Source organism: Lissotriton helveticus, chromosome 3_2, assembly GCF_964261635.1.
Source record: "Lissotriton helveticus chromosome 3_2, aLisHel1.1, whole genome shotgun sequence".
Taxonomy (NCBI): Eukaryota; Metazoa; Chordata; class Amphibia; order Caudata; family Salamandridae; genus Lissotriton; species Lissotriton helveticus.
The window spans coordinates 461,599,903-461,617,344 of NC_136062.1; the positions used below are offsets into that span (position 1 = coordinate 461,599,903).

The 17,442-nt window shown below is 45.2% G+C and overlaps 1 protein-coding gene across 1 annotated transcript in view; it reads right to left on the minus strand.

The window, feature by feature from the left end:
• LOC144826166 (uncharacterized) overlaps positions 1–17,442 on the minus strand; it is a 226,284-nt gene that overhangs the window by 124,753 nt on the left and 84,089 nt on the right. The window contains exons 10-12 of the mRNA XM_078684559.1: positions 13,289–13,514; positions 10,734–10,852; positions 9,559–9,781 (exon numbers count right to left, since the gene is read on the minus strand). Of these exons, the coding sequence (XP_078540685.1) occupies positions 9,559–9,781; positions 10,734–10,852; positions 13,289–13,514 (568 nt within the window). The remainder of the gene's footprint in view (positions 1–9,558; positions 9,782–10,733; positions 10,853–13,288; positions 13,515–17,442) is intronic.

The window sequence follows — 17,442 nt, forward strand, 5'->3', positions numbered from 1 at the left end:
TTGCGAATTCCTTTAAAAATGCAAATTTTTGCATTTTTCAAAGTGCCATGTGACACACATACATGCCCTTCTAGCATGTATGTGCGCCTCATGTGCACCCATGCATATTTCAGGGGTGGAACAGGGTGTCGTTTGGATACCCCTGCACCCTTGAAATTATTCTCAATTTGCGATTAGCAAATTGCGAATCGCAAATTGAGAATAACTTCCCATTCATTCCTATGGGCCTCCTGGCCCATAGAAATGAATGGGAATGTATTCCTTAATTGCGATTCGCAATTTGCGAATCGCAATTAAGAAATTTTAAGAAATCGCAAAAAAAATGCGATTTTGTACATACATACCTATTTGCGATTCTCAAATAGCGATTTCTTAAAAATCGCTATTTGAGAATCGCAAATAAGGTTGATGATACATATGGCCCTAAATCTCACGCACACGCACATATACAAACAAAATAACTGAAAGGAAAATTATCTATTTGCCTTTTTTTTTTGATCCGATATGCTGAAGGTCACCAGGAACAATAGCGCCTTGAATCAGTATGTCAAGAGCAGCTGATACGATAGTGACTGCAATGGATAGATATGCAAATGCGCCTTACATTAGTGATGGGAAATTGGTGCTGCGTGGGATATTAAAACCCAAACCCGGAAAAATAAATCTGCTGAAGCGAGAGGGCAAGAGGGGGAGAGCTAGAGGTAAAGAAGAAGGCAAGGACACGACAGAAGGGGAGAGCAAAAAAGAGATGAGCGGGACAAGGGAAGAAGTGGGATTGGGGTAAGATGGAGGAGGGAAGGGGTGACAGATAAACTGGAGGGAGAACATGTGTAAATAAAGAAGGTAGGGAGGAAGAAATGCACAAGGAAGTATGCAAAGAAATGGACTATTGTGGGAAAGAAGGGCGAAGGAAAGAAAAAGGTCAAGAGAAATAGATGAAGGATGGGGGTGTAAACGAGAAAGTTGTGAACGAAAAAGAACAGAAAGAGAAGGGAAGAGGGGAAATAGAAGTAGGGAAAAGAGAGGAAAGTAAAGATGGGATGAAGAAACTGAAGTGAAAGAAAGGGTAGTGAGAAAGAGATGGGAGTGGTGTGATGGCAAGAAAGGAGGGAAGAAAGAAAAAGAGCAAAAAAGAAAACAAGACAAAACAAGAAATCATCTGAATGAGAGCAACAGAGAAAGTAAATGAAGCACATATGTAAATAAAGAGAAAGTCAGAAACAAATAAAGAAAAGTAGCATAGAAAGAGGATGCCAGGAGAGAAAAAGTAAAGGAACTGAGCTCTAGTTCAAAAAATAGACAAATGGAAGTGAGGGAAAAAAGCACAGATAGAGACAGTGTAGAGGACAAAGGGAGAGGGGAAGAAAGAGTCAACAAAAGGCTTAGGAAAAACCAATCATTCTGAGATATATAGTCAAGATCCTTCACCTTGTACATCAGTTAGAAGGCCTTAAGTCTAGCTACAACTGTTAACATATCACTACATCAGTGGGAACACATAGTCTCAGGAGAAGGATCTTGTCTGTAGGTGCTCTCAGAATGGTTGTTTTTTCCTAGGCCTTCTGTTGACTGAACATTACGTGCTCTTGGCCATAGTACTTAGTGCAACATTTCAGCACCCCTTGTTTCAAAATACCTTCTACTCTATTTAAAGGTGTTTTCTGTATTCCTGATATGAATAGCTCCAAACTAAATGGCCAAGAATGAGTTCTGGTGTTAGAATATGCAGAAGGGTTCCGGTTTGTGCAGTAGACTGTGATGAGTTTTCAACTGTCAGAGAAAATATAGAGAGGACATGAGATGGGAGAACTCTCTTAAGGGCATCATTTTTGAGCAGGCCCTCTACTTTTGAATGCAGTGGCTCAGTTTATTTGGTGATTCACAATTCCAATCATGGGTAAAACATGGCTTGTTGAACATAGATGAGATGTACTGTAAAAATTGGATAGTAGTGTTCCCTAAGGAAACGTCTGCACAATTCAACAGCTACACTTGTATTTTGCACATATATGTAGAGCGTGACACAATTCATGTGGAGAAAAACGTATGTATAATGTTCGGGTGCTAAATCTGCCTCAAGCACCTACTACCCTGAAGTGCTGTTGGAGCCCACAAGCAGTGGAAACCTATAGCAAAAAGAACAAAATTGAGGCTACCTAAAGCACACCTTATTGGTCTCACTTTCAAATTCCAACCATGTAATGATTTATTAGGGATCAATAAATCCTCTACTGGAAGTTAGGACAAATTGTTGCAAACATAGTCTTCGGATTCAATAATCCAGACGATTTTAAAGTAAGTTCAGGGTCAATCTTCTTGTAGTTTCATCAATTCTTTATTGAAAAAATGTTCGTATAAAATCTCCCAGCACGTGATTTGCCAACACGCGTTTCGTCTTGCACTAAGACTTTTTCAAGGCCGGAATTCGGCGTATCATAAGCACCCACCATTCCGAATCCTTCAGTAATAGGAGATGTACTTTCAAATTGTTGGATTGCGTATTGCATTTCAGGTTTTCAATTTGACCAATCTTTTGACTTCTTACAAATGAAATATGAGTGTCTTCCTGGTCGAGGACCACACTGCTTTTTCTCTTATGTGTCTTGTATCAAGACCCTGCTGGACTATGGGGTGAAAGAAAGCTTGTATAAGCAGCTACCTATGTTATATGACATCTCTTTATTAATGTAATAACTGCACTTTCACAATTGCTTCATTAACCTTCCTGCTTTCTCAAAAATGCTTCAAAATGCACCATTTGTCCACCCTTTTTAAAAAGAATTCTCGGGGGACAACCTCCCCCAAACCCCTCTTAGTTTGTTCAGGCTCGCTCGCTACGCACGCTCACTGCGGTGCAGGATGCCAATCATTTTATGCCCACCACTTTCAAATGTCACCAGCTGCCCCTGTAATACAGCAAGCTCAGTTGAGTGTCTGTGGAGTGATCTGCAAATAACAATGAACATCCTTAACCACTTGGGAGCTAGTAAACAAACCTCCCCAGTGCTGCGCTGTCCATTATCCGGTGCTGAACTGGACGTCCAGCGGTCGCACGCAGCACTGGGGAGGTAGTGCCCGTGACGACCGGTGGCCAACGGCAGCACTTAAGGGGTTAAGGAGGAAGGGGTAATAACAGAGTCCACAGTTGTATTGTGTGTCTGGAAGGTAAAATTGCAGTGGGAACAGTGGGAGGGACTGACTGACTGACTGAAATGCTTATAAAGCGCATGAATGCCGCGGCGTCTTGGCGCTATAATATACAGAAAAAGCAATGGAGCAGTTAAGTCTGGTTGAAAAGCCAGGTTTTCAAGGCCTTCCTAAAGCTCATTTTAGATTTTTGGGAGCGTAATAATGGAGGTAGCGAGTTCCAGATTTTCGCCGCCTGATGGTAGAAAGATATTCCTCCCCATCAGGCTCTGCTTATTCTGGTCTGACAGACTAGGTCGTGATTGGCTGACCTCAGAGTTCGAGAGGGTACATAGCGGGGCAACAATTTGGTAAAGTCGTCAGGTCCCATGTACCAAACAGAGAGCCTTAAATTGAATGCGGCACCTGACCGGGAGCCAGTGAAGCTCTCGAATGGCTTTAGATGTGGGGTGACGTTTGGGGAGGTTTAGTAGCGCCCTGGCCGCTGCATTCTGAATTGCCTGCAGTTTGGTCAGTTGTTTTTCTCCTGCTCCCAAATAAAGGGAGTTGCAGTAATCAATTCGGAACATTACAAGGGCTCCCATCACCGTTTTTCTTAAAGTGATCGGGATGTAGGGCAAGACTTTTCTGATCACCTTAATACTGTGGAAACATGCCGATGTCACCTGGTTAACCTGGGCCTTACATGAGAGATCCTTATCCAGTAGAAAACCAAGGTTCCTAACCTTGTCTACAGGGAGAGGGCAAGATCCTGCCTCGGGAGGCCACCACAGATCACCCCAGATAGATGGTTTGTGACCAAACTCTATAATTTCGGTTTTATCCGTGTTTAATCTGAGAAAGTTGTGGCTCATCCAGTTCTTCACCCCAGCAAGGCAGTTTCTGAAGCGTATTGCCATGGCTTCGAAGCAATGGGAGATTGACACTACAATTTGAGTGTCATCTGCGTACGACACCAATTGTAGGTCATAGGATCTGATCAAAGCTGCTAAAGGGGTGACATATAGGTTGAATAATGTGAGTGATAATGCCGAGCCTTGCGGGACCCCACCCGGAAGGGAGAATTCAGTTGATTGTAATCCATTCCAGATCACTTGATGAGTTCGAGCGGCTAGAAAGGAGGTGAGAATGGCCAGAGCAGTGCCGGTGAATCCTATAGTAGTTAGTCTTTTTTTCAGGACAGAGTGATTCACAGTGTCGAAGGCCGCTGTAAGGTCTAATAGTATCAGGGCCGTCTGACCACCCTCATCCATAGTCTTACGTATTTTTTCGGTGGCCATGATCAGAGCGGATTCTCTGGAATGAAGGGGTCTGAAACCGTGCTGTGATGGATCTAGCAGCTTCTTTTCATCCACATGTCTCATGATTTCCTGATTCATGGCTTTTTCCAAGACTGTTAGCAATGTTCATAACATGCGAACAGTTTCAATTGAAAAACCCTTCTGATCCTGTGCAGAGTTTGGGGGCTATAACAGATAATATTTCCAGAGAAACTGCCAGGGGTCAGGGCCCCTGATCCCGCCCGGGCGCGGCCGAGCTCAGATGGGCTTGCCTTTGGCGTGCCTTTGGCACGCCTGCTGCATGTCGGGCAGGGCATCCGGTTTATATCTGGGAGGGAGGTGGCTACTAGACCGCTTACCTCGCCGAAGCCGGAAGTCGGCTAATCTCCCTCCACTCAACAGGGATGTCACCTGTAGTGGACCAGGGAGGGCGAGAGAAACCAAGGTTAGAGAATAGTACAACAGTTAAAATTGAGCCTAGTCGTGCTGTGCAGTTTAGGAAAGTGCAAGAATCGCAACAGGAGCAAATTAAGACAGGTTAATTCGATTCTAAAAGATTTTAAAATCAGGCGGCAGCACTGCAGACATTGCTCCTGCACTGCCCTATGGCAAAAGAGAAGGGCAGGAATGCGCCGTATCTAGTAGATACAGCAAATTCCGTCCTTTTCCCCTGCGCAGGCTCACAATGGCCTGCCGTATGCCAACACAGGCACCTTTGCATCACGTCAGGAGACTTTAAAAGAATATTACGCCGACGACACCCAGCTGATCCTCTCCCTCACCAGAGACCCCGACACCGCCAGAACCTGCCTACACGAAGGGATGAAAGACGTCGCTGAGTGGATGAAGGACAGCCGCCTGAAACTGTACTCGGACAAGACAGAAGTCCTCATCCTGGGATCTTCGCCCTCCGCCTGGGACGACTCCTGGTGGCCCCCAGCCCTGGGCACCGCACCCAAGCCAACCGACCACGCACGCAACCTGGGCTTCATCCTGGACCCCTCCCTCTCGATGACCAGACAAGTCAACGCCCTCTCCTCATCGTGCTTGAACACCCTGCGTATGCTTCGCAAGATCTTCCGCTGGATCCCGACCGAGACCAGGAAGACAGTCACCCAGGCACTCGTCACCAGCCGACTGGACTATGGAAACGCCCTCTACGCCGGAACCACAGCCAAGCTACAGAAAAGACTCCAGCGCATCCAGAACGCCTCTGCCCGACTCATCCTGGATGTCCCCCGACGCAGCCACATCTCCAGCCACCTGAGGAACCTGCACTGGCTCCCCGTTGACAAGAGGATCACGTTCCGGCTCCTCACCCACGCACACAAGTCTCTCCACGACCTGGGCCCCAAGTACCTCAACGACCGCCTGACCTTCTACACGCCCACCCGCCAACTACGGTCCACCAGCCTCGCCCTCGCAGCCGTACCACGCATCCGAAGAGCCACCGCCGGAGGAAGATCCTTCTCTTACCTGGCTGCCAAGACTTGGAACTCCCTCCCCATCCACCTTCGGCTGACCCAGGACCATCTCGCCTTCAGGAAACAACTCAAGACCTGGCTGTTCGAGCAGTAGCATACCCCTCCCCCCAAGCGCCTTGAGACCCTCCCGGGTGAGTAGTGCGCTATACAAATGGCATGATTGATTGATTGATTGATTGCTGATGCTCATTTCATATGAGTGATTTCTTTGAGGCTTGCAGTGATGTGGCAAGATTTGCAGTAATGTGTTATTCTAACATCAGATGCATGCTACTTGGCAGGACCGCCACTGTACTCATATAATACTGGTTCTATGTTACATAATCTGCAAAAAGAGTCAAGACTTTATTTTATGTATTTATTTCACTTCATATCAGCACAATATTTCACACTTAGGGTAATTCACCATCAGATGTATCGGTAGCCAACTAGGGGTCAGATATCAGGCAGGTTGCAAACTCTTGATTTATAATTGACAACCACTGTTGGTGACCTGCCTCTTAATATATATCGCCATTACATTCTCTGGCTACAACAAGAAACAGAACAAATGACACAAGCTCAAGAAGAGAGAAAAGCTGGACGACCAAAACTGAGACTCAGAGAGAAGCCAGTGCAGTACTTAAATCATCCACCCATTCTTCATGTGGAACAGATGTACTTCTCGAATCATGAACCTCTGGGGAGCTGTGGCTTATCAGCTTCTCTTCTGTTAGGCTTGTACTGCAAGTAATCATTGGAAAAAACAAATAAATAGATGAAGTGGGACTTGTTCATCGACTTAACAGCAAAATGTATTCAGGTTTTGATGATACTTAATGATTATGTACAATGCAGATTTACTGTGATGATTATTTGCATATTATTTGATCATTCTAAAATATCAATGCATTTTGCTACTTTTGTGAATAATTGAGCCCAGTCCCATCATAGAGTAGGTCAGCAGCACTTTTGGGGTCATTTGTACTCCAGCAGTCACTGCATAGAGGCTACTGGGGCTGCAGAGATACCGTCTCCACCAATGGCTTGGCAGACCACCCATCATAATTTCATGTATCTGTTGCAGCAGAAATCATTTTTGCTTCTCATAAACAAGCCCCCAAAGCAGAGATGTATTTCCAATAAAAATAAACAAAGCCAATGTCCCTGACATGAAGGGTGTTTCCCTGCAGCCGCGGAGACCACTGTTGTTTTTCCCTGCCCGGTTTCGCCATGTCCCCCATGGTAGACACAGGCAGGACAGATGTGCGATGGGAAGCCCACCTTAAATATAGTGGGGCGGATTTATAAGCCACTTGCGTGGCCAGTGCGGCACTTTTTGTGACACATCGGCAGCGCATTTGCTGCCCCATGTTTACAACGACATGTGAGGCAACAGTGCATGGCTTTACGTGTCCTTGTAAATACGGCCCCTTTTCAGGCAGCACTTTGTGTGAAAGGGGAGTGCCATGGGTGTTGCTCTGGGTGATCCGACACAACACCCATGGCTCCTACCACATTCCCAGATTTATAACCTTTTGCAAACTTAGCATAGGGAGACGCAACCAGGAGAAATGTTTTAATTTCTTCTCTTTTTTCCCTCTTTCTATGCGTGCTGCATTCTGCATCCCTTCCTGCAGAAAAACAATCTCCCCTAAAACGCAGACACCCTTGCACCATGGTGCACGGGTGCATGCCCTGGCGCATGGCAGCCTATTGTGCGCCAGCGCAGGGGAAAGCACAGGGAGGCAACATATTGTAATAAAAATGACACATCCCTGTGCTGTGAAAGTGACTCAGTGTGGCACAGCCAAATAGCTTGCGGTGCAGCTCTTCTTCACTTTCTTGTAGATAAGGCTTAGTGGATTTATTGAGGCATCAAAGTAAATCAATTAATATCAGTGGAAGCTGCACCAACAGTCAATTAGCAGTTGTCCACCTCCAAATAAGAGAAGGAACTTAGGAGTATATGTACATCAGAAGAGGCGAAGTGCGACGTTAGCCGTCATAGCTTAATGCCTCACTCCGCCACTACAGAAACGCAAGGCTGCACAATCTTTATAAAATTATGATGCAGCCTTGCGTTTCCCCCTGCAATGGCGCAACACTAAGCAGTGTAGCGCTAATGCAGGCACTTGCACCATAGTGCAATGGTGTCTGCGTGCAGGGGAGGATTGTTTATGTGTAGGAGGGTGTCCCCTCCTGCACATAAACAATCCTGAAATGCTATGTTGTCACTTCTATGTGTGCTGCTTAATGCAGCACACATGGGAGTCAAAATATGTAATTTCTTAAAGGATTGTTTATGTGCAGGAAGGGTCACCTTCTTGACTTAAACAATCCAAGGCGTTTTTCTATTTCCATGTGTGCTGCACAAGGCAGTACACATGGAAAAAGCAAAAACGAGGAGAAATAAAGCATTTCTCCTTGTTTTGCCAAGTTAGATGTGGGAGATGAGGCTATTTATTAACTACCACTACCGCACCTCCACACATGCTACTACTACTAAATTAAACTGTGGAAGACAAGGCTATTTATTAATTGGCACTGGTGCCCATGAAACATGTCACTACTACGAGAGTTAGATGGTGGGAAATGAGGCTATTTATTAATTGGCACTGGTGCCCCATGAAACATGTCACTACTAAGAGAGTTAGATGGTGGGAAATGAGGCTATTTATTAATTGGCACTGGTGCCCCATGAAACATGTCACTACTAAGAGAGTTAGATGGTGGGATATGAGGCTATTTATTAATTGGCACTAGAGAGCTTTGTCATGAGCATCCTCAGGAGATGTGAAAGGGTCCAACAGTGGCCACAGCTGTGTTTGAAAGTGTATAAGAACCCCACGCACTGACTTCAGGAGTGAGTGGAAAGCTATTTCAGAGCTCTCAGGAATTCAAGAATGTCATTTTTTGGAGAGTAAACGTATATGTGTATTTTAATCTTATTCTGCCGCTACCACACCAATCTCAGTCACTTACTGAGTGGTGCTCATTGGTCATATCGCGTCAATATTCCACATGCTGACATTGAATGCTGAATATTTAAGGTTCATTTGTACTTGCATATTATAGTTTCTATGCCCCTCTCCCCTATTTATTGAGTTTTGCTCTCTGATCTAAATTGCACAACTGTTCACTAATTGACATCCCATGTGATAGCCCAGGTAGGACTTATGCAATGTAAGGACCTTGGGCCATATCTATCAACACATTTTCCCATAGACACGGAATGGGCAAAACCCTTTGATACATCTGGCCCCAGGTGTTGGAACTTTCTTTGAGTATTGAGGGAAATTTCAGTGGTTCCACATTCCAATGCACTAAGGTCACACCCTTACATCCATTCCATGTAGAGTTTGTTTAAATATCTTCCACTGACTCTTCATCCAAGAAAGGTGACTTCTTGATCACTATGGTTAACGGGTGGACTACCATGTCTGTTTGTGGTCTGGTACAAGCGTTATTTTTGACAGAGAATTAGATATCTCTGAGCAGGCTCAGCATCCAGAGGGTACAGGATAACCCCAACTACAGTAAACTATAGCACATGCTATAGTGCAACACGGGCCTTATGACATTTCTTCTCATATAAGAACAAACACCTGCTTGCTGAGCTTCAGTGATGAAGAGCCAGTATGTCACTTTACAGCAGATAAACTTACCGAAGGTGTAGGTCGCCTGAAATCCCTTCATGTTCACTGAATCATCACTGTGGAACTGGAGTAGAAGGGAGCTCCCAGTGGAGGTCACTGGTGGGACTCTCCTGGATCCGCAGTACTTGCCAATAAGCGGGGAGCTGGTATTGGCACCATCAAAAATAGATAAGGAGTCATAGGCGCATTCTGGATGAGCTTCAAGAGCAAAAGATTTGAATGTCAATGAGACCTGTAGGGTGTAAATAAGAAGTATGTGTTAGTGCTTAAAGAGTACCTCAGTCATGCCAGCAGGAGGTAGTGTGCCATAGGGAAGAAAACAATGTGACAGCTGGTCTTGACCACCACCACTGTCCTGCCCCTAGGGGGCAGTGTGAGCTAAGGAAGGAGAAGTATGCTCTAGACCTTATTTGCCATCACTTTCCTGCCAGGAGGAGGCTGTGTGGCATAAAGGAAGGAGAAGCATGCGTTGGCATTTATTTACCATCACTCTCCTGCCAGCATGAGGCGGTGTGGCATAAGGAAGGAGAAGTATGCTCCTAGCAGGCGGTAGTATGACTAAAGGAAGAAGTATGCGTTGACCCTTATTTACCATCACTGTCCTGCCAGCGGAGGGTGGTGTGAGATAAGGAAGAAGACATATGTGTTAGCCCTTATTTGACATCACTGTCCTACCAGCAGGAGACAGTGTGAGATAAGGAAGGAGAAGTATGGGCTGGCCCTTACTTACCATCAATGTCCTGCTAGAGGGGGCAGTGTTACATAAGGAAGGAGAATCATGCGAGGGGCCCTTACTTACCATCACTGTCCTACCAGCAGGGGCAGTGTGAGATAAGGAAGGGGAAGCATGCATTGGCCCATATTTACCATCACTGTCCTGCCAGTGTGCTATAAGAAAGGAGAAATATATGTTGGCCCTTACTTATCATAACTGTACAGCCGGTTGGGGACTTTTGAGTTTTTCTATATACAGGTCAGCGTCTAGACACCTTCATCAACCAAAAGTGATATGTGATCATCTCAGGAGAATGGCAGGCTGGGTCAGTTTTGTAAACTTTGCCCTAATGTCCCTGTTATGGAATATCATGTTGTCATAACACCCTCTCTGGCAGACAGTTCCTAATGATCCCTGGTCCTAAAAGTATTTCATTACTAGAGTGACATTGAGTAGCTACTGCACTTACCTTGTATCCAGTTGGAGCCATGAGGTAGAAGCCGCAGTCCATGTTGGCACGGTATATGTTGGGATAGTAGGGAGATGATACTGTGCCAGCAGAGCTGGCGAACGTGCCGCCACATTTTACTGTCAATCAGAAGAAAAAGCATCTTAAGTACTCTGCAGCATAGAGTACTTGTCACCAGTGTATAATGTCCACACGAGCAGAACTGAGAACAGCTCTGCTTCAGCACTTAAACAACAACTGTCTGCCAAACCGGAGCCAGGAGTAGGGTTCTGCCTGAGGCCCCCTGCACACTGTTTCTGCCTCAGCTCACATGTCCCCAAAATAGTGGTCCATGGCAAGTTATTGAAGAAATTAGTGCACATCTGGGAACTAGCTGTGTAATGTCATGGGGTCCCAGTCAGAAAGTAAAACATTTCTGTCAGGATAGTGAATAATAGCCTACATGAGGGAATCCTGGTTGCATCTCCTATGTTGCTGTCCCACCCTTACAAACGAACGTCGAAGACTGCTTTGCCCTATTTGTATCACCAAGGTAACCAAGACATGTGGCGAAGCGTCAGCCTTGTGCTTTTCTAAAACAACCACGATGACCCTGGCAAAACTTAGGAAATTTACTCATCAGATTAGGATTGCTCTAAAGGCTGCAAATGAATACAATCAAACCATGGTGCTGAGCACGGCAAAACCTGAGGGATAAAGCAGCTTGGCCCCAAACAAGTACCGAGCCCCGCACCCTCTTACCCGTCCTACTGAAAGAGCACCATATTATGGCTCCACATAGAAGGGCCAAAGAGATTGGCTTACAAATTGCCGAAGTAGAAAATACCCAAGGTTCACCAGGGTGCCTCAGAAACTTTGTGCAAGGAGACATGACAATGACAATTGGCGCTCGCTGATTGAGTGGGCACCGTGGTGAGAGGGGGTGGTATATCAACCAAATTTTACCTGAAGTTCCACTACTTTTACTGTGACCAATCTTTTATTTGCTGGTTTTTAAGTGTTGTACTGTAATGATCTTCATTAATTGTATTTTTATCTTATTATTTTTGAATTTAATAAGATAAATTCAAAAATTCAAAATATTGAATTATAGAGTTCATATCAAGGGAGCAGGTCTGCCATTAGAGGAACCCCACTATCAGAGATCCTTGTTTGCATTCTCTCACGTCACTTACTGTATGTGTTACCATATATTTTGTGCACAGTGTGAGCTTTGCCAACCCCCGATCATCAGTGGGCAAGACTCCACAGGCTGAGATATCAGAAACAAAGCACCGCTAATCCATGTACCACCCTACCCCCTTCTCCAGACTCATGGGAATGATGTCAGTGTAGTGTGCCTACAACATCTCCTTGTAATCCATGTTAGACCTCTATTGATTGTGATAAACAAGCACTTTCTGAGGTAAACCATATGCCAACATGCCAATATATCCTGGGAGCACAGCTCACTGGGTCCCTAGAAGAGGCCTTTGCGTCCTCTCTCTCCCATTGCTGTAGGAGGCCTTTGCTTCCTCCATCCCCTGTCAGAGTGTCCTGACACCAAGATGTATCACTAATGTGGGAGTTCTTTGCAACCTCCCTCTCCTGACTGAGAGTGCCCCAACACCAAGGACCATGCATTGCCATAGGAGGCCTTAGCGACCTCCCTCCCTTGACTGAGGGCACATAACACTGAGGAATGTAACATTGCTATAGGAGCCTGTGCCCTCCCACCTCCTCTGTCTGAGTGCGCCTGACACGAAAGGCCGTACCATTGTTGTAGGAGGCCTTTACAATCTACTTCCTTTGTGAGAACACCCCAACAACAAGGAACGCACTATTGCTGTAGAAGCCCTTAGCGACCTCCCTCCCCTTTCTGAGAGTGCCGGACATCAAGGACCATGCCAGTGTTGTAGGAGACCTTGCCATCCCACCTCCTCTGTCTGAGAGAGGCCTGATACCAAGGACCAAACCGATGGTGTAGGATCCCTTTGCAACCTCCTTCCCCTTTCTGAGAGCGTGCTGACACCAAGGACTGTACCATTGCAGTAGGAGGACTTTACAACCCACTCCCTTAACTGAGAGTGGCCTTACACCAAAAGCCGTACCATTGATTCAGGAGGTCTTGCAATCCCACGTCCTCTGACCCAACACGAAGCGTGATGTCATTGCTGGTATGGTAGTAGGCTTTAAAATTCACTGCCTTGACTGAGAGGGGTCTGACACCAAGGACCTTTGTATTTCTGAGGAAGTTGTGGATTTTTGTCCTTCCCATTTCGGAGACCGCCCGCCATCAAGGACTGTACCATTGCTTTAGGAAGCCTTTGCAACCTCTCGCCACTGACCTAGAGTGTCCCGACACCAAGGACCATACCATCGCCTTAGGAGACCTTTACGACCTCCCTCCCTTGACTAAAAGTGCCTGACAACAAGGACCATATCATTGTTATAGGAGGCCTTTGCGACTTCCCACTAATGGAGAGTGTCCTGACACTAAGGACCATACCATTGCTGCAAGAGGCATCTACATTCCTCCTCCCTGTATGAGAGAAACCTGACACCAAGGACCGTACCACTGCTGTAGGAAGCCTTGAACCCATTGGCGGTGATGGAGCTGTCCGTCACAAACACCAGCAACATCTCATTTCCGGAAGAGGTGAATGGCTGGAGCTTTCTGGTCCCACATGCTTTACTGAGTAAGACTGGGGCTGTCTTATTGTTGCCATCGTAAATTGTGAGATAGTCAGCGGTGCAGTCTGGGGATGATTGGAGATCGAAGGCATCAAACAGCAGAAGAATCTGAGAAGAAAGACAAGTAAATTAGTCATGCGACCTCCAGAGTGTTAGTTATCCGCAGATTAGACTCAGTCGTAGATTTTGCATTGACTCTTGGACAATACTTACACCCCTTTACCTTGACTCTTAAATTCTGTGACTGCTTCTGTTTACAGCCTCCTTCAGCACCTTCCCTCCACTTCAGTTGTGTGTTCAAAGATACATGGCACCCTTATGTTGTCCCTGCACCTCCTATCTTTTCTTGTGGTGTCTCTACTTGGAACCAAACCTCTGCTGAAGCTCAGGTATGCCTTTTGAAAATGTACACAGTATGAGGCCTCTTTATGAAAATCGTGGCATTGGGCAGCGCGACAAGTCGTATCACTGCACTGCCCTGCTTCACAGGGAGAGGGCAGCAATGGTCCGTATTTATCCACTATGGCACATTCCTGTCCTCTTCCCCTGGGCTGGCGCCATTTTGGCAGCCTAGTGCCAACACGGGAATCCTTGCACCATGGTGTAAGGTTGCCTGTGTTGTAGGCAGGATTCTTTTTACGCAGGCAGTGGTGACTTCCTGCACAAAAGCAATCCTGAGAGGCGTTTTAATGTGCGCTATGGAATACAGCACACATAGAACGAGGAAAAACGAGGAGGAATAAAGATATTTCTCCTCGTTATGCCTTCTCTAGGAAGGCGTTAAATGTTGGCGCATTCCCAGTTTAAAAGTCCTTGTAAATCTAGGAATGCGTCAAAATCAATGGAAGTTGAGTGGGAATACCCCCTGCACCACCCTTGGGATACCCATCCAGGGCAGAGAAAGGTATCACAGCAATTTGGGCTGCATTGCCTTACTCCAGATTTATGAAGCCACTCAGAGCCACACAAAGTGGCTTCGCGTGGCTTCATGAATCTGTCGTAGAGGATTGCGTTGTGCATGTGCCATGCTCCTCATTAGTGTATGCCCTAGACCTCTGGGGCACTGCCTCTGGATTATCAATAACCTGTGTCATACTTTTGAATGTGAGTGATGTCCAACAGCAGACCAATGAAATGAAGAAGGCTGCCATCCTACAGATGAAAACTCACAAAGGATTTCCACACTGGGAACAGAGGCTCATGCTTTGTGCAAGGGTTGAACGTTAGAAAATCGATCAGTGAAATATCGCATACAAAACCATTGTGGCCTGAATATTAACTATTGCAAGATTCAGAGTAGGTATGTCTCAGTATAGATTAGCTTCTCTCCGTATCACTCTAACTTGAAACCATATATCTATATCTTGTCAAGATACATGTGAAATTAAGTATAGTAAGTCTATACTTACCTATACATATATTGACCTTAACCATATTTTAATAGTTGATATTTTGGCTTTAATTTTTTTGTAGCAATATATTTTAAACTCGATATTCTGGTACCATGCACTAAGGGGATAATACCTGTCGCTGTGCACCCCAGTATTCTGCCATGCTACACTGTTTATTAATAGATTAACACTTACATGTCCATATCCTTTGGGGAACTCCACTGACATTCTCTCTCATCTTTGTTACTGCTCCCATGTGGCATTTCTTTGAAGCCCAATTTGAACTTGATTAAAGTTCTCAGCATTTCTAGTAAAAACCTGCCGGTTTGTAAACTCTACAATTTTTATCACCCTCCGGGTCACAATCTCCCCTTCAACGAGCAAGTAATGGAACTCATCTCTGGCAATGTCTACTCAGCAGTGTCCCAAATCTTCCTTGGTGACTTCAACCTTCATTGGTCTAACCCCAATGACCACGCTGTAACCTGCCTTAAATCATTTTTAAAAGATCAAGAATTGATTCAGCACTGTGATCAACCTACTCATAATAAAGGAAAAATTCTCGACCTCATCATCTCAAAAGAACAGACCATCTCATTGGACTCCATTACCCCTTGCGATTGGCCAGACCACCATAGCATCCTCTTTTATATTAACAGGAAGGTGTCCCTAAGGAAGGCTCAACCAACGAAATCAAATACATGGAAAAGGGACCTCAGATCAATAAATCGAGAGGAACTAGCAGCCCACTGTAAATCTGCTCTCTCTTCCCAGGCTGACCTGGTCGAGGTACAGTTATTCACTGATTCCTGCAACTCTACTATCTCCAACATTATGGATGACATTTCACCACTCCAACCAAAAAATGCCTCCTCAAAAATATCCAAACTGTGGTACAACGACAACTTAAATACGGAACACCGCAACCTTAGGGTTGCTGAACGCGCCTGGAGATCCAAACCCTCCGTGGAACAAATAAAACTCCTCAGAGATGTTAGGAGCTTTTACAACAAACAAGTCAAGACCACTAAGGCAGAATATTTCAGACACCAACTGGATCAAGCTACAAACCGCCCAAAGAAGCTTTTGAAATTGGTCAAGCAGCAATCAGTGGTAGTGCCAAATAACTCGGCTTCTGGAGGCAGCCCACCCTCTTGTGAAAAACTGGCTGTCTTCTTCACTGAGAAATCAAGACTCGTCTCCATTAAGCTCTCCTCTAAGAAGGCTCTACTGCCATCCTCTGGGTCTGCACCACCCTCTGATCTTGTAGAAAAAGGCAAACCTATCAGCATGAACACCAAGAACAATGCATCATGGGAAACCTTTACACCATTCAATGAACAAGACATCAACAAGATTCTTCAAAATATCAACCCATCTAACCACTTCAATGACCCCCTTCCCCCGGCCATCTTCAAAGAAATCAAGAATGCCCTCATTCCCACCTGGACAAGGATTGCAAACGCTTCACTGTCACAAGGCACAATCCCAGTCTGCTTAAAGGCAGCTCAGGTATCACCTATACTAAAAAAAAAATAATGCAGATAGAGCCGACCTCAATAACTTTCACCCTATCTCCAACATTCCCACCCTAGCCAAACTACTATAAACATGCGTAGAATCCTAACTTGGTGTACGTATTGAGAATTTCCAACTCCTTGACCAGTATCAATCTGGTTTTCAGAAGGGGCACAGTACTGAATCAGCGCTGACTCATGTTATGGATGAAATTTTAAAAATGCTTGACCAAAATGAATCATGCCTCCTGATCCTCGATCTTTCCTCCGCATTCGACACTGTCAATCACGGCAACCTCCTATCCATCCTGAAGTACAAGATGGGTTTCTCTGGTCTGGTATTACAATGGTTCTCATCCTTCTTTCACCACAGATCTCAAAAAGTCAAGGCGCACCATTCTCTCTCACAATCCTCCCCAGTTCTCAAGGGGGTACCCAAAGGGTCCGCCCTATCTCTTATACTCTTCAACCTTTTCCTGGAACCACTAGCTAACCCTTTAAATTCCATGAACATTCTCTTCCATATGTATGTGGAAAATACCCAACTTTATTTTAAAATCTCTGCCCCGGATAACATCATCTCACTCAACTCTACCCTAACATCTACTTAAAATTGGTTAACTGAGAACCATCTCCTGTTCAACACCTCCAAACCTGAATTCCTTCTTATCTCGCCTCCGTCCCAAATATCTAAGCCAAACCTTTGGCTAAATCACGTCACTGCTTTCAACTGTACCCTCCACATTATAGACTCTTAAATCTCTCTGAATCACCCTGGACAAGCACCTGAACATGAAGAATCATATCAGCAAAGTGTAATAATAATACTAATAATAATACTAATAATAATAATAATAATAATAATAATAATAATAATAATAATAATAATAATAATATGGGAACAAATCACCTGAGAAGGACACTTTGAAATATCAAATCATTCCTTCCACAACTTGATTTCAAGCATGTAGTCCAAGCGCTTGTCGTACTGAGATTAGCCTATTGCAGCGGTACGCTCTGTGGTCTCCCCAAATACACCTTGGCTCCTCTAAGGGCATCGCTGAACACTGTGGCTAGGCTGGTTACAGGTACCACACGAAATGTGCATATATCCCCAGTCCTAAAACA